The sequence below is a fragment of the Cucurbita pepo genome, chromosome 11 (assembly GCF_057944985.1).
Source record: "Cucurbita pepo subsp. pepo isolate OVF chromosome 11, ASM5794498v1, whole genome shotgun sequence".
NCBI lineage: Eukaryota > Viridiplantae > Streptophyta > Magnoliopsida > Cucurbitales > Cucurbitaceae > Cucurbita > Cucurbita pepo.
Genome location: NC_141808.1, coordinates 15,818,940 through 15,835,930, shown reverse-complemented (window position 1 = coordinate 15,835,930; position 16,991 = coordinate 15,818,940). Strand labels below are relative to the sequence as shown.

The following is a 16,991-nucleotide window of genomic DNA, read 5'->3' as shown; positions in this document are numbered from 1 at the left end:
TTCTATTAGCATGACTAAGTTTAGGGCATGACTCTGATACTAGATGAACACGACTCTCCACAACATACAACATTTGAGGCTTCTATTAGCATGACTAAGTTTAGGGCATGACTCTGATACTAGATGAACACGACTCTCCACAACATACAACATTTGAGGCTTCTATTAGCATGACTAAGTTTAGGGCATGACTCTGATACTAGATGAACACGACTCTCCACAACATTTGAGGCTTCTATTAGCATGACTAAGTTTAGGGCATGACTCTGATACTAGATGAACACGACTCTCCACAACATTTGAGGCTTCTATTAGCATGACTAAGTTTAGGGCATGACTCTGATACTAGATGAACACGACTCTCCACAACATTTGAGGCTTCTATTAGCATGACTAAGTTTAGGGCATGACTCTGATACTAGATGAACACGGCTTCTATTAGCATGACTAAGTTTAGGGCATGACTCTGATACTAGATGAACACGACTCTCCACAATTCGACATTTGAGGATTCTATTAACATGACTAAGTTTAGGGCATGACTTTGATACTAGATGAACACAACTCTCGACATTTTAGGATTCTATTAACATGACTAAGTTTAGGGCATGACTTTGATACTAGATGAACACAACTCTCCACAATTCCCACAATTCGATTCGACTAAGTTTAGGGCATGACTCTGATACTAGATGAACACAACGCTCCACAATGGTATGATATTGTACACTTTGAGTATAAGCTCTCATGGCTTTTCTTTGAGCTTCCTCAAAAGGTTTCAGACCGATGGAGATAGTATTCATTTATTATAAACCCATGATCATTCCTTAAATTAACCCATGTGGGACTTTCATCCAACATAACCTTGAATTTGAATCATTACATCGTTCTAGGTCTGTAACATCGGAACAAAAGAGAAGTACATGAATGAACCAAAACCATAAAATAGGATGTCTATGAATGTTACTATTTATATCAACAAGATGCACCTTTCTTTTCGATTGTTCGATAATATGAATTTCATAGTTTAAGTATGTTTTGCTTGGAGTAATTATAGGTTGAGTAACCTCTATACAAGTTTTTCAGGATGTATGTGAGCGAGGATAAAAGCACGTTGAAAAAACTGGTGATGGTTTGCAGGAATAGTCTTCACTCTTAATAATAAGGAGTAAGTAACGTGACAATGTCGTAAGGGTTGCAGGGACATGTCGTTATGATTTAAGACTTTAAATTTTGTATCGAGTAAATTTGTAGATCTTTAAAAAAAAAAATTATTATTATTATTTTGCTTTTATTTTAATTTTTTTAATCGAACAAAATAGAAATTGAATGTTTAATAAAAAGAATTCAATAAGATGTTATGAGTGTAATGATAGGAGAAGGGAACTCAGGGGAGCCCTCATGTGCAGCTTCTGGTGATTAGGCTTAACCAGTTATCTAGAACAAACCCTAGAAATCTCTCAAATCACTTCATATTTATCTTCAGATTCTCTTGATTCATTTTATTGTGTTGTTTCTCTCGGATTCGACGATGGTTGCTTCCGCGGCTAACGGCGACGATGGATTGAAGAAGCTCGAGTACTTGTCCCTCGTCTCCAAGGTATGTTCTGAGCTCGAAACTCATTTAGGGTTCGGAGATAAAGTACTTGCTGAGTTCATAACCGAGATGGGTCGGAGATGTGAGACGGTGGACGAGTTCGATTCCAAATTGAAGGAGAACGGTGCCGAAATGCCCGATTACTTTGTTCGCTCGCTCCTTAGGATCATTCACCTTATTCTTCCTCCGCAGAAGGATGACAATGAGAAGGAGTTCAAGAAGGAGAAGGAATCAGATGGGAAAAAGGGCAAGTTTAGGGCCTTGGCGATCGGGGATGATAAGGAGAGAGCTAAGGAGCTCGTGAAGGAAATTGAGTTGGAGGCTCACCAGAAGCGTGGGGACAGAGACGTACAAGATGATCGATACAAGGGGAGGGCAGGCGACCGAGGAAGAGACAGAGACAGAGACAGAGACAGGGACAGGGATAGGGATCGAGATGGTGACAGAAATAGAGATAGAGATAGAGATAGAGATAGAGATAGAGATAGGTACAGGGATCGGGATTGGGATCGAGATAAGGATAGAGATAGGCGCAGGGATAGATATGAAAGGGATGAGAGACATGGTGGTAGGGATCGTGATGATGATGGTGGTGATGATTATCAGAGAAGTGGAAGGCCAAGGGATCGGAATAGGAGAAATGGGTATGAAGAAAATGAAGGTTACAGAGGGGATGCAAGAGATGGTAATGACAATTGGAGAGATGATAGGGACAAGCATACACAAAATGGGCGACACCTCCCTGTCGATCATGAACCTGAATTGTACAAGGTCTACAAGGGTAGAGTTTCTAGAGTGATGGACACGGGTTGCTTTGTCCAGATAAATGATTTCAGAGGCAAGGAGGGTCTGGTTCACGTTTCTCAGATGGCTACTCGAAGGATTACCAATGCCAAGGATGTTGTAAAGCGAGATCAAGAGGTTTATGTCAAGGTTATTTCAGTTTCAGGGCAAAAGTTGAGCCTTTCTATGAGGGACGTGGATCAACATTCTGGTAAGGATTTGCTTCCATTAAAGAAAAAAGATGCCGACGATGGTCCTAGAATGAATCCTTCAAATACGAAGGATGATGGCCCGGTGGTTAGGACTGGCCTTTCTGGAATTAAGATTGTGGAAGATGATGTTACTATTCCTTCACGCAGACCTTTGAAGAGAATGAGCTCACCTGAGAGATGGGAAGCCAAACAACTGATTGCTTCTGGGGTTTTAAGTGTAAACGACTATCCTTCATATGACGATGAGGGAGATGGGCTACTATATCAAGAAGAGGGTGCTGAAGAAGAGCTTGAGATTGAGTTGAATGAAGACGAGCCTGAATTTCTGCAAGGCCAGAGTAGATACTCAATTGACATGTCGCCGGTTAAGATATTCAAAAATCCGGAAGGGTCTTTGAGCCGGGCAGCTGCACTTCAATCTGCACTGATTAAGGAGCGTAGGGAAGTTCGTGAGCAGCAGCAAAGGACCATGCTCGATTCAATTCCAAAGGATCTTAATCGACCTTGGGAAGACCCTATGCCAGAGACAGGTGAGAGGCATCTTGCACAGGAGCTCAGGGGCGTTGGCTTGTCGGCCTATGATATGCCTGAGTGGAAGAAGGATGCTTACGGAAAAGATATTAGTTTCGGGCAGAAATCGAAGCTCTCTATCCAGGAACAGAGGCAAAGCTTACCCATTTACAAGCTGAAGAAAGAACTTATTCAGGCCGTTCATGATAATCAGGTACTTGTTGTCATTGGTGAGACTGGTTCAGGTAAGACAACCCAGGTAACTCAGTATCTTGCTGAAGCTGGATACACAACCTCCGGTAAAATTGGGTGCACTCAACCACGTAGGGTGGCTGCAATGTCTGTCGCGAAGAGGGTTGCTGAAGAGTTTGGATGTCGCTTAGGAGAGGAAGTTGGGTATGCAATTCGTTTTGAGGATTGTACTGGACCTGATACTGTGATCAAGTATATGACTGATGGTATGCTTCTTAGGGAGATTTTGATTGATGATAACTTGTCACAGTACTCGGTAGTTATGCTTGATGAAGCTCACGAGAGAACAATCTTCACTGATGTTCTTTTTGGATTGCTGAAGCAGCTTGTGAAAAGGAGACCTGACCTTCGACTGATTGTCACATCTGCTACTTTAGATGCCGAAAAATTTTCAGGATATTTCTTTAATTGTAATATTTTTACAATTCCTGGGCGAACTTTCCCTGTGGAGATCCTCTATACTAAGCAGCCGGAAACTGATTATCTTGATGCTGCTTTAATCACAGTCTTGCAGATCCACTTGACAGAGCCTGAAGGTGACGTACTTCTTTTCTTGACTGGCCAGGAGGAGATTGATTTTGCATGTCAGTCTCTATACGAGAGAATGAAAGGACTCGGTAAAAATGTTCCCGAGTTAATTATTCTACCAGTCTACAGTGCCTTGCCCAGTGAAATGCAGTCCAGGATTTTTGAACCAGCTCCTCCTGGTAAGAGGAAAGTTGTAGTGGCGACTAACATTGCTGAGGCTTCATTGACAATAGATGGAATATTTTATGTTATTGATCCTGGGTTTGCTAAACAGAATGTATATAACCCAAAGCAAGGGCTTGATTCTCTTGTTATCACACCAATTTCACAAGCATCAGCCAAACAACGTGCGGGGCGTGCTGGGCGAACAGGACCTGGAAAATGTTACCGCCTCTATACTGAGAGTGCTTATCGCAACGAGATGTCTCCTACATCAATACCAGAAATCCAGAGAATCAATCTTGGTCATACTACTCTTACTATGAAAGCCATGGGGATAAATGATCTCCTGTCATTTGATTTTATGGATCCACCTTCACCCCAAGCTCTAATTTCAGCCATGGAACAACTTTACAGTCTAGGAGCACTGGACGAAGAAGGACTTCTGACTAAATTGGGTAGAAAAATGGCTGAATTTCCTTTAGATCCACCTTTGTCTAAGATGCTGCTAGCTAGTGTGGACCTTGGATGTAGTGATGAGATTTTGACGATAATTGCAATGATTCAGACTGGAAATATCTTTTACAGGCCAAGGGAAAAACAAGCCCAGGCTGATCAAAAAAGGGCCAAGTTTTTCCAGCCAGAGGGAGATCATCTGACTTTGCTTGCAGTTTATGAGGCGTGGAAAGCCAAAAACTTTTCAGGCCCTTGGTGTTTTGAAAACTTTGTTCAATCTCGATCCTTGAGGAGAGCACAGGATGTGAGGAAACAACTTCTTTCAATTATGGACAAGTATGATCTTCTAGTCTCCTCTTGATATTTTTTTTTGTTACATTTTTGTCTTCAGCTACGATTGTCTTTTGTTGTCTTGTCTTGCATGCACACATTTGCTTTTCCTCTATTTAGTTTAAATATATAGTTTACATGTACAGCGTAGTGACGGTTGCTCTAGGGTGGATAAGGTGCTTTTGAGGTGTTCCTTTTGGCACACTAGTTTCTCTACTGTTTTGTGGGATATTTGGCTTAGGATGAATAAAGATTCAGAGAGGTAGAAAGATCGTGAGGAGGTTTAGGAAGCTGTTAGGTTTAACGCTTTTATGTGGGTATCGGTTGCACGACCTTTTTGTGATTATCGGCCCAGTCTTATTTATTGGATTGGAGTCATTTTCTTTAGTGTAGGTTTGGACCCCCTTAGTTGGGCTTGTACATCCTTTAAAAAAAAAACAGATAGTTGACATGCAGGAATGGATTCTAGTACCAAATAAATTTTGTCTGAACAGAATCAGGCTGAACTTGCAAACTACTTATCCTCGGTGAGGAAACTTAGGCATCTTCTTGTTATAAAAAATTTGGAAAACGTGGCTGAATGAACTTTGGTGCGATGCACGATTATATTTGTATGCAGAAAGTTGAGTTGAAATGATTTTGAGGCGTAGGTGGTAGTGACTAACTTTACTTCTCTGTTCATTGGGCTTGTGTGAGATCCAACATCGGTTGGGGAGAACGAAATATTCTTTATAAGGGTGTGGAAACCTCTCCTAGCAGACACATTTTAAAAACCTTAAGGAGAAGCCCGAAAGAAAAAGCTCAAAGAGGACAATATCTGCTAGCGGTAGACTTGGGCTGTTACTACTTGTGAAAGCAACTTCTAAGATTCTTCGCTTCATTTTATATATAGAAACGCTGGTAGAGAGAAATTCTGTTTCTTGGATTCTGGGGGAGTTTTAGCTAGTGTTATCTACTATTCTTTTATCAGTTTTTGCTTTATCCATCGTCATTCAACTATTGTCTCTTGGATGTTAGCATCTTAATGTTCCTATCAGACTCCTCGCTTTCTAGCTCACACACGTTTGCCCAATTTCAGGTATAAACTGGACGTGGTGAGTGCAGGCAAGAATTTCACACAGATAAGGAAGGCAATTACAGCAGGGTTCTTTTTCCACGCAGCCAGAAAGGATCCTCAAGAGGGTTATCGAACGCTAGTCGAGAACCAACCGGTTTATATCCATCCAAGCAGCGCTTTATTCCAAAGACAACCCGACTGGGTCATATACCACGAGCTAGTCATGACAACAAAAGAGTACATGCGTGAAGTTACAGTCATAGATCCCAAATGGCTTGTTGAACTAGCTCCAAGATACTTCAAAGTTGCAGACCCAACAAAGATGAGTAAGCGAAAGCGACAAGAGCGGATTGAACCACTCTACGACAGGTATCACGAACCTAACTCTTGGCGATTGAGTAAGAGACGAGCTTAATCCATGTCGTTTCTTTCTGTCCCATATTTGCCTGACTGTGTAGGTTTAAGGGCTTTTGCCATAAATGTATATATATCCCTGTTGCAGTATAAATCTCTGGAGGGTTAGACCTTTGCAATTTATATATGTGAAAAAGTTTTGTCTTCCCATGAATGTTGTTGGGTTGTGGAGTTAAAAGAGAGAAAAGGAGGGGGGGAAAACCCAAGAAAATCTTGTGATAAGAGCCATTTTTATTTTCTCGGTTTAGATTTAGACTATTAATGTTTTTTGTTTCTATGTTGTTTAGAATGGTTTCCATTAACCTTGGATTCATAATATTTAATTACATGTAATCTATGATTTATAAACCTTTATAATTGCATAAAATTGTTGAAAGGAGCAAAATATCATTTGTTTATAATGTAAATCTATATGAAGTGGAGTATTGATACAATAAACTCTAATCTTATTTACTTCTGATATAAGACTTCCAACTTCACCATGCCTTTTCATACCTTTTCACATACCAAGTTGAATACACTGCATATGTGTTGGAAACCAAAGTATAGCTTTGCATAACTCCGCTACTTCATCGCTCATCATTAAACCATGGCGGTCGAAATGTACTTCACTCTTGCAGCCCGATAACGCCTGCAAGAAACACTGAATAATGGATGTTTATGCCAACCAAAAAGTTAGCTCGATAACAGATTTGTCCCACAAAAAGTGCCCATTAATACGCCATGTGCAAATTAAAATATGCGTCAAAGTATGTCACGGTCATACTTTTTCAACTGTGCAACGTCATGATATCGTCCTCGATGATTTATTTGAGGGCACAACCATGGTTAGGTTGGGACATATAGCAACTCACTTCAAAACCAGCAAAGTAATGAGAAATTCTGTAACTTACCACAAGCAATTCTCTCACTCGCATTGCCAGTGGTCAGGCTACGTTCGGTTTGACCTGCAGACAAGATCAGAACAGTTCACGGATTATGCTTCAGATTTCTTTATTTGGTCATCCTGGTGGAGGTCACCTACTTGACGTGCAAAGACAAAGGGGAGGCTTATAATTAATCGAAGGGAACATACATTTCAAAGATCGATACTTCCAGCACATTAAATAATCTCATGGTTCAAGATTCAAGTTAGTTATATATATGTGTGAAGAACATGGATGTCTACACGTACAAAGTGAAAAAAGAGGAGCCCAAAAGGATATCACTGAATTCGAAGAAGATCATATTAATAAGTTACTATCTGTGGGATTCTTTCTGGAAATATAGCAATGAAGATTTATAATATAATCTTACCCCTGCCAAGATCATCGGGATCGGCGTGGACAACAATAGATCTTCCAAGAACGGAATTTGGTCCAACAAGGGAAATCTGCATAACATAGAAAGCCATGATGCTCACTAGCTGAGACTTCTAGTAGAGATGGTGAAACATCCAAATAAACATGAAATTGTCCAAACCTGTTTGTCAATAATAGAGAAAGTAGCAGTACCTGTATAATAGACAGTATCAATCTTTACAATCATGTCAAATTAATCCTAAACAAGGAAAAGAAGGAGTGCTTTAACATGAAATTCATGATTTTTATTCTAATATTGTCATCAATAGGAGATGGGGAGGAAGCTGGAATCATGAGGTGTAACAACCCAAACCCAAGCCCACCGCTAACCAATATTGTCGTGTTTGGGCTCTCCCTTTTGGGATTTCCCTCAAGGATTTTAAAACGTGCCTGCTAGGGAGAGAGGTTTTCACATCCTTATAAAGAATGTTTTGTTCTCCTCCCCAACCGACGTGGGATCTCACATTAAGAATCCAAGGTCATGCATTTTGGAGGGGCTAATCATTTGGGGTCCAGTTTACTAAAAAAAAAATTCAGGGAGAATGAAATGCGATATGGAACAGTATTAAACACACCGTCATCGCCAGCAACCAAATTTCCTAGATCACCAACATGACGATTCTCATCATCAGGTGCACCATGATCTTTGCCTTCAGGGTTGAAATGAGGCCCTGCGAGCAATTTGCTTGCAAGTAGAGTCATAATGTGCCAATAGTTCCAATGGACACTCTGTAATTAACATTGAGGAACTAAAAGGGTGTTACTCATGAGAACGTACCAGTCGATGAGCAACTATTGGTAGTGTCCCCAAGGGCATGAACATGGAAACCATGAAGCCCTGGCGTAAGGCCAGAAATATTTCCTCTAACTGTAGTTGGACCTGAAAAATATACTAACTATTAAAAAAAAAAAAAAAAAAAAAAATCTGTATGAATTAAAATTTCAAACTACGATTTGAGCTACCATTGCCATTTTGGTTAAAGAAGACGGTTCCCTTCACTCCCTGATTGCTCTCGAGAACAGCAACAGCTTTCACCATTGTTTTGCGTTAACTGAACTCAAACCCAATGAAGGTTATCAGAAGAGCTGAAATAACTGGTAAAATTGGATGCTAATCAACAAAGTAAACCAAGGAAATTTCACTTTTGAACATATTCTTCATGGTGATAGTCAACGAACAATGAGAATTCACTAAAGCAAAAATCTGAAAGACACAAAAAGTCATCCCAGTGACCAAATTTTGGGGACAAGATCAATGCTAATCTTCAACATCTTAAACCAGTTCAAGTTGTAGTCAGTTATGACATTGTTACACCAGGTTGGCGAAGAGCTCATCAGTTTGGTTTCGTTCTCCTCCCCAACTGAGGTGGGATCTCACAATCCACCCCACCACCCCTTCAGGGCCAGCGTCCTCACTGACACTCGTTCTCTTCTCAAATCGATGTGGGACCCCTCAATCCACCCCCTTCGGGGCCCAATGTCCTTACTGGCACACCATTTCGTGTCCACCCCCTTCAGGGCTCAGCCTCCTCGTTCGCATCGCCAGATGTCTGGCTCTGATACCATTTATAACAGCCAAAGCCCACCACTAGCAAATATTGTTCTCTTTGGGCTTTCCCTTCTGAGTTTACCCTCAAGGTTTTAAAAAAAAAAAAAAAAAACCTCTACTAGGGAAAGGTTTCCCCACCTTTATAAAGAATGTTTGGTTTTCCTCCCCAACCGAGGTGGGATCAACTTTTAAGAAATTTTAATTCAATTTCAAAACTCATACCTTTTGGCAAACAATTCTAGAACTGCTGACCATCCTCGTTTATGTAGTCTAAAAAATTTCTTACTTCCAAAATTCATAAGCTCATTTCCAAGTAGTGAGCTGCATTTGTACCAGAAATCATCATGAACTCTCTTTCTAATTAACAGTAAACAATAACTATCAGGTGCCTGTTTTCATTCCAGAAATCAACATGAATTTTCTTTCTATTCAAAATAGGTAACTTAGAAATTGAAATGATATCAAACACAGGCATCAGAACCATATAAATCTCAGCGAAGAGTTATAGTTATAACACGTAACAACCATATGAATACTGGAAAGAAATGAAGCATAAACAACGCAATCCCTAAATCTTCAATACGCAATTATAAAAAAAAGAAAAAAGTCGAAAACAGAATTCAAACAAAAATCGGATACAACAATTTAGCTTCACCACAGAATTCGATAATCCGGCAAAAAAAAGAGAGAAAAGAACACTGAAATTACAGAAGAAATGGGAGAGAATCATATTACCAAGGATGAGCCTTCAGTGCAGTGGAAACAGAAGTTAAAGAGCAGTGAAGTGGCGCGAGATTTGTATGCATGGAGGAGGCTGGAGGAGGAGGCTGGAGGAGTCGGTAGCGAACATACAAAAAACGAAGGATGAAAATCGTCGTTGCGAATCCACAAGACACCACGTGGACTACCGTTTTAAACTCCCCTCACTCCGCAAATCCACATTCTTATTTATTTAAAGCTCATGACGGTCAGAGTCGATCTTGACACACTCATGACAAGTCTTAAGGGAAAAGCTCATGACGGTCAGAGTCGATCTTGACACACTCATGATAAGTCTTAAGGGAGACTCAAGCTCCATTCACATTTATCGCCCTGCTTTGTAGCTATCCCACTGAATTGAATTGGGTCCACGAATCTAAGAAATAGTGAGAATTGCACAAATCCAAATCCAAATCGATGTAGGATATCACAAATTTCAGAGACCTATTTGAACAACCGAGCAAAGAAAGAAGAACACGCACAAGTTTCCAAACCTTCGTCTGCAATCAGATTCAGATCGTCTGTTGCAATCGACTAACGAACGAACACGCACAAGTTTCCAAACCTTAGTCTGCAATCAGATTCAGATCGTCTGTTGCAATCGACTAACGAACGACTCTTCATGTACAGATGTGGAAAACAAAAACTCCTCCAGTAGGAAGTGCAATACGAATTTTGTTTCTTGGTTCCTTAATGTTTCTCAATTTTCATGCCTATTTTATTTTCAATCCCCTCCCCCTCGTTAATAATTAACTCATTTACCTAATAATATAATATTATGTATCAATACAAGTTTCTATACTTCAAATTGCATTTCTGACAAGACCCAAACCCCATAACAATTAATACATACTTAAATATCACGCCTTTGCCTTTGCTCTGGACTTCTCCAAATGAGGCCAACCCGCCTTTGCTTTGGACTTCTCCAAATGAGGCCAACCCCATAACAATTAATACATACGCCTTTGCTTTGGACTTCTCCAAATGAGGCCAACCCGCCTTTGCTTTTGACTTCTCCAAATGAGGCCAACCCCATAACAATTAATACATACGCCTTTGCTTTGGACTTCTCCAAATGAGGCCAACCTTATAACAATTAATACATACGCCTTTGCTTTGGACTTCTCCAAATGAGGCCAACCCCATAACAATTAATACATACTTAAATATCACGCCTTTGCCTTTGCTTTGGACTTCTCCAAAATGCCTCATGGAGATGTATTCCATACCCTAAATTGCATAAGAACTATAGATTCTAAATAATTTAGAAACCGAGCTGGATTAGGAAGCATTTGAAGATAAGTTAAACGTGTTAAAAAGATGTGAAAGCAAAGATATGTTAAAGAGAGAAGATTAAAAACTAATTAGGGGAACATATCTTAAAGAGAGAAGATTAGGAAAATAAAAGTGGTATCATTATTTTACGACCTAATACTACATTGAGTAGCAGTGTGACAGTAGTAGTGCGAGTAAAAGAAACAGAAGGGCAAAAAACATGGTAAGATGCTGAAAGGGAGTGGGATTTTTAAGCACTCCCCTTTTTGAGGATCAGATCCTCGATCATATCTGCAGCCTCTTGGACGGTCGTGATGCTCTGTGCGCTCTCCTCTTCCACGCTTATCCCAAATTCTTCCTCCAGCCCCATTACGATCTCAACCTGATATCACCCCACACACATATACAAAAACTTATAACAATATGAGCCCATTGTCTCAAAGCATATACAATGTTTTAGAAGTATATATATACGCAATGGTATGATATTGTCCACTTTGAGCATAAGCTTTCATGGCTTTGTTTTGGGCTTCCCCAAAAGGCCTCATACCAATGGAGGTAGTATTCCTCACGGCTTCCCCAAAAGGCCTCATACCAATGGAGGTAGTATTCCTCACTTATAAACCCATGATCTAAATTAACCAAGGTGGGCCTCACTCTCAATAATCCTCAACAATATATATATATATATATATATATATATATATATATATACGGTAGACATATACAGAGTAGAAGTTTACCGTGTCGAGAGAATCAGCTCCAAGCGTTGAAAATTTGGACTCGCCATTGACAGTGGAGTCATCTGCCAATGCCAATTGCTTCTTCACTATTCTGCTAACCTTTTCAACTGTCTCTGGTTTCGCCTGTCCATACCCCAATTAATACCATTAAAGCAACAGTAATTGGTGTTGTCCAGGGGACCAAAATTTGGGTACTAGACGGGCTGCACTCAGTTCTTGCAGCCCGGACACGTGGCCTAACCTTATGATGCTACGTGTACGTGATTGATTTTTTCAGTTATTTTACAGGTTTTTCCTTTTCAGAGATGTTATGTTTATATTTTAAATTTTAACATTTTTTTTTTCTTGTTTTCTTCACAAAATCTTTGAAATTTTAAATTTCAAACATATTTCATTCTTACAGGGTTATATAACGTATTTCTCAAATTATTATTTTTAACCCTCAATTTAAATTGATTAGTTGAAATTAGGTGGTGTTGTGTGGATAAAAAAGTAATAAATAAATAAAAATGATAAAATTAAAAATTAAATTGATTGAAATGTATTTCTCAATTTTCAATTGATTAATTGAAATGAATGGTGTATATATATATATTTAAAAAAATTAAAAAGAAAAATATTATAAAATTATAAATGAAATTGATATTATCGAAGAACTTGTAAAAAGAATATTCTTTAAAAGAAAAGGTGGGTGAAGCCCAATAGCACCAAAGTTTTACTCAAAGAGCAGTAAAGAGGACTTACAGCACATGAAATTTGAAGCGACCGTAATCTTCTAGAACAGAAGTTATTTCTCCCTTGGTAAGAAAAGGAAACCCTCTTCGAACTAGAAAGCTTGGATCCTGCCTGCTTAACAAGAAACGATTTCACCATAAGAAACAGCAGAGGATGTTTAATACTAGCTCAAGTTCTTAGCAGCGAAAGAGAATTCAAAGAGAACAATAGATCAATTATAATCGACACACACATACAGTGATGCAGAAAAATTTTCAGGACATAAGAACTTCATCTTGGCTCATAACTACAACGGTAAACAATTGTATACAAGGATTTCAAGATCGCTCTTAATTTATGGTTTGCATTTGCGCTTAGAATTTTTCGAGCAAAAATTACGAGAGAAAATTAAGGTCTGTTGCGATTTTCTTTTTCAACTGAACAGGCTATTTTCACAGAACATTTTTGAAAGAGAGAGGAGCTGATAGTTTGAAAACTATTCTCTTCAGCCCTCTGTCCCCAAATAGCATGAAAATTAGGCAAGAAATTCAAATCAGAAGTGAAATTACATAAATGAAAGTAAAACAACACCATAAAGAGATATAAAACATTCTGAAATCAAAGAAGTGATGCCAAGTCCATCATCCATACGTTTCACAACCATGCAATACAAACACAACACCGATATTCAAACAAATGCTCCAAACATCGTAATTAACGACATTGAAACAGAAATGGACGCCAAAATCCAGATCAAAAGGTAGGAATTAAGAAGATCAGTTTCGAAGCAATTGATAACACAAAAACAACGAGACATGGCAAATACGAAAACGTACAACAGATCCATAAATGCACGCATGAGGAAGAGAAAATGATTGAAAACTTACAGCGATTTGGCGCGATTGAGGAGCTGCAGATCGCACGCAAAACGATGAAGCTGTGATCGAAGCCATTGATGAACTGATAGAGAAAAAGGGAGAGAGAATTTGGACTGGCGAAAACTAGAAATGGGACGGAGAAGACGAAGCGAGTAAGTACGTGGCCGATGCTAGAGCTTAAATAGGCAGTTCGTTTGTGTATCTTATTTATTTATTTATTTTTAGAATAAAATAATACGTTATTAAATTAATAAAAATATACTTCCAACTGTAATTTGTTGGAAAAAAATATTATTACAATTTTCAAAATGTAAATAATATCCTTAAAAAAATTAAAAAATAATTTCAAAATACCTTTAAATTTAAATTTAATTTTTTTAAAAAAATAATAAAAATACTCTGAATATACTTTTATTAGCAAAATAACAGGGACAAAATTGGGAATCGGAGAATCCAAAGGAGCTCTCTCATGGGCCTTGTTTATGGGCCTCAATGGTTTTGGGCTGGTTTAGAAATGGCCCATGGGTTTGTATACTGCCCAATAAAGTTGTTTTCTTTTTTTTTTTTTTTTTTAACAAAAAGAAAACTTTTTATAGGATTTTGTGGGGGGTATTTTAGTCATTTGAAAAATCTAAATTAATATTTGAATATACCGTTTGGTCATTTTTCAAAATACCTATTTAGTTTATGAATAATTAAATATATGTATCACGATGTAATTAATTAAATGTATAATAAAAAATTGATGTAATAATAAATCAAAATTATCATCATTTGATATATTTTTCTATTAATTAATTAACTTATCAACACATTAAAATATCAATAAATAAATACTTTACATGAAACCTAACTAAAAATTGTAATTTAATTACAAAGATAATTAAATAAGTATAAGTTAATTAGAATATTAATAATTAATAATAATAAATTACATTAAATAGTTAAAAATAATGTAAAGTATTAATTCTAAACGGTATTAACGGAAACTTATTAGTCTCAATAATATAGGGATATTTAATAATATTTTAAAATAATGATTAATAATTAATTAGGTAATATTTTTACTATTAAATAGGTTATGCCCGTCAACCTCATGGATTGAGGGCGATAGGTAGAGCTTGAACCGTTAATATATGGACGAAAATAGTCTAGTGACACTCCCTAGATTATTTGTTCAAACTCACAAAGGATTACGTTACTATAAGTTGAAACACGTGTTTGGTATCATTCGTACAGAAAAATGATGAATATAACCGCCGTCTGTGGGGATCAAATCCACGACCACGTGATTAAAAGCCATGCGCTTTACCACTGAGCTAAGACGGCTATAAATTTGGTGTGAAAATTTTCTGTTTATTGATTTCGGATAAGAGTATCTTTTAACCTTAAAAGAAATAAAATGTTCTTAAAAGTTTTGAAATTTTTTTTTAGGTATTTTTATGGAGAATAATAATGAAATTTTGAAAACTCAACTTAATTTTTGAAATCTTCAATAGTATTTTTAAAATAAAATATCAACCGTTTTCATCGAAAAATTAACTTATTTTTTATTATTATTTTTAATCTAAAAATATTATTGGAGTTTTTTAAAATAAAATGTAGAGTTTAAAATTATTCTTATTAATTTAGCCTAATTATTTATATCAAATATTAAAAACTTAAAATATTGTCACAATGGAAGGTTATATATTGTAAAAATTAATGGGTATTTAAAATTATTAAATAAATCATAATAAATATTGTTAAAATTACATTCATTAATAATTTCCCCTTAATTGGACAATTTGTGACTCATAAATAGATATTTTAAATTGGATTAAATTATAATTTATTTTATAATAATTAATATTAGTATTTTTGGAAAGTAGATAGTTTGTGGTTAAAAGAGTGGGAATTAAGGAAGGTTGAAAAAAGGCTTGGCATTATCTTATTATTTATTTATTTATTTATTACCAAATTATTCACTAATTTTCTCAAAATAAATGCGCATTAATTAAAGTGGTTTTTATTAGTCTCACCCACCTCTCTCTCTCTACCTCCCTTAGGGTTTCCTTTTATTCCAACCTTTCTTAAATTCTCAACCAACTCCTTTGTTTGGTATATATATATTTGAAAATGATGTCTTCTAATTAAAATTTTAATTCGAAACACGGTATAACTAAGGAGGGTGTGAGATCTCACATCGGTTTGAGAGTGGTCTTACTCCCTAGTAGACATGTTTTAAAATCGTGAGACTAACGACGATACGTAGCAGGCCAAAACAGACAATATCTACTAGTAACGGACTTGGGCTGTTACCAATTGTATCAGAATCAGATACAGGGTGATGTGCCTGTGAGAACGCTGAACCCTAAGAGGGTGGATTGTGAAATCTTACATCGATTGGAAATAAACTTGATAAGGGTGTGGAAACCTCTCCTAGTAGACGCGTTTAAAAACTGTGAGGTTGACGTCGATATGTAATGGGCTTAAGCGGACAATATCTATAGTAGTGGACTTGGACTGGTATAAATGGTATCAAAACCAGACACTGGACGGTGTGGTAGTGAGGATATTGGACCCCAAAGGGTGGAATTGTGAGATCCTCTCGAACTCGACCCATATACACCCCTACAAATAGTTAAGATATTGATTTATTTGTTACATTTATGGAAATATATATATACTTAAAATATTGACATAAATTTAATTTTATTAGTTACTATATGATGAGATTAATAAAACTATATAGTAAAAATAATTCCCAAATAATTGTATTTTTGCTTTAATTAATTATGAGGTCATCAAAAGTTCACCAAATAAATAAATAAATAAAATAAAATAAAATAAAATAAAGTGTGAATTATATGATGAGGTTGGGTGGGACCAAATATTTGATGATGATAATCACAAGGTTTCAATTTAAAAATATATTTACCTTTTTGTCCCTAAGATTTCATCTCAAAAGCCAAAAGCCAATTCAATCAGATCTTAAATTCATGAAATCCAATGCTTCATTTTCAACCTTTTTGCCCCTTTTTCCCTTTCTACCCTTTTCATTATCAAATCACCTTTTGAATATTTCAAAGTTTCGATTCAATCATATTTTAGTACCGAAACCATTAATTATATTCTATTTTAGTCTCTATACTTTCAAAATGTCAATTTCAATCAATTTCCGACCCATAGAGTGCAACAACAACTCAAGACTACTGCTAGCCGATATTGTTACGTATCATATTCAGTCTCACGATTTTTAAAATTCGTATCACAAGACCACTACTAGTAAATATTATCCGCTTTGACCTGTTATGCATTATCCCATCAGTCTCACAGTTTTTAAAACGTATATACTAGGAGAGGTTTCCACACCTTTTAAAAAGAATGTTTCGTCTCCCGCTCAAATCGATGTGGAATCTAATATCGAGAGCTCACCTTGATCGTTGTTAATCA

At 37.0% G+C, this 16,991-nt stretch overlaps 3 protein-coding genes and 1 non-coding gene across 7 annotated transcripts; 1 reads left to right on the top strand and 3 right to left on the bottom strand.

Annotated features, from left to right (window-relative positions):
* The first annotated feature begins 1,354 nt into the window (after positions 1-1,354).
* Positions 1,355-6,452, top strand: LOC111785815 (putative pre-mRNA-splicing factor ATP-dependent RNA helicase DEAH5). The gene is made up of 2 exons (XM_023666197.2): positions 1,355-4,833; positions 5,906-6,452. Exons 1-2 carry the CDS (start codon positions 1,532-1,534, stop codon positions 6,297-6,299), a joined length of 3,696 nt encoding a protein of 1,231 aa, XP_023521965.2. The 5' UTR covers positions 1,355-1,531; the 3' UTR covers positions 6,300-6,452.
* A 213-nt stretch (positions 6,453-6,665) lies between these two features.
* Positions 6,666-10,083, bottom strand: LOC111785816 (superoxide dismutase [Cu-Zn] 1). 4 transcript variants are annotated; one of them, XM_087128019.1, is made up of 8 exons: positions 9,923-10,083; positions 8,602-8,690; positions 8,417-8,518; positions 8,214-8,309; positions 7,760-7,791; positions 7,595-7,670; positions 7,192-7,245; positions 6,666-6,929 (listed from the first exon to the last, which is right to left on the bottom strand). In XM_087128019.1, the coding sequence occupies exons 2-8, from the start codon at positions 8,675-8,677 to the stop codon at positions 6,907-6,909; spliced, it is 459 nt and encodes a 152-aa protein (XP_086984145.1). In that variant the 5' UTR covers positions 8,678-8,690; positions 9,923-10,083; the 3' UTR covers positions 6,666-6,906. The 4 variants fall into 4 exon arrangements, with proteins under 4 accessions (XP_086984145.1, XP_086984146.1, XP_086984148.1 ...); XM_087128020.1 differs by having other exon boundaries at positions 8,602-8,733; positions 9,923-10,054; XM_087128022.1 differs by lacking the exon at positions 6,666-6,929 and having other exon boundaries at positions 7,186-7,318.
* Positions 10,084-11,339: 1,256 nt separating this feature from the next.
* On the bottom strand, positions 11,340-13,724 carry ACP2 (acyl carrier protein 2). The gene is made up of 4 exons (XM_023691056.2): positions 13,566-13,724; positions 12,709-12,810; positions 11,965-12,087; positions 11,340-11,603 (listed from the first exon to the last, which is right to left on the bottom strand). Exons 1-4 carry the CDS (start codon positions 13,629-13,631, stop codon positions 11,472-11,474), a joined length of 423 nt encoding a protein of 140 aa, XP_023546824.2. The 5' UTR covers positions 13,632-13,724; the 3' UTR covers positions 11,340-11,471.
* Positions 13,725-14,813: 1,089 nt separating this feature from the next.
* TRNAK-UUU (transfer RNA lysine (anticodon UUU)) lies at positions 14,814-14,885 on the bottom strand. Its single transcript has one exon. It is a non-coding gene; the product is annotated as a tRNA-Lys (tRNA).
* Positions 14,886-16,991: the final 2,106 nt, after the last annotated feature.

What these genes read in the sequence shown, in the direction of transcription:
- ACP2 (XM_023691056.2), bottom strand. Translation starts at nt 13,631, where the DNA reads ATGGCTTCGATCACAGCTTCATCGTTTTGCGTGCGATCTGCAGCTCCT. An exon ending in CGCTTCAAATTTCATGTGCT is followed by an intron (nt 12,088 to 12,708) that starts GTAAGTCCTCTT and finishes GGGTATGGACAG; the next exon opens with GCGAAACCAGAGACAGTTGA. An exon ending in GAGCTGATTCTCTCGACACG is followed by an intron (nt 11,604 to 11,964) that starts GTAAACTTCTAC and finishes GGGTGATATCAG; the next exon opens with GTTGAGATCGTAATGGGGCT.
- LOC111785815 (XM_023666197.2), top strand. Translation starts at nt 1,532, where the DNA reads ATGGTTGCTTCCGCGGCTAACGGCGACGATGGATTGAAGAAGCTCGAG. An exon ending in CTTCTTTCAATTATGGACAA is followed by an intron (nt 4,834 to 5,905) that starts GTATGATCTTCT and finishes GCCCAATTTCAG; the next exon opens with GTATAAACTGGACGTGGTGA.
- LOC111785816 (XM_087128019.1), bottom strand. Translation starts at nt 8,677, where the DNA reads ATGGTGAAAGCTGTTGCTGTTCTCGAGAGCAATCAGGGAGTGAAGGGA. An exon ending in CAATAGTTGCTCATCGACTG is followed by an intron (nt 8,310 to 8,416) that starts GTACGTTCTCAT and finishes AATTGCTCGCAG; the next exon opens with GGCCTCATTTCAACCCTGAA. An exon ending in GAGTGAGAGAATTGCTTGTG is followed by an intron (nt 6,930 to 7,191) that starts GTAAGTTACAGA and finishes TGTTTCTTGCAG; the next exon opens with GCGTTATCGGGCTGCAAGAG.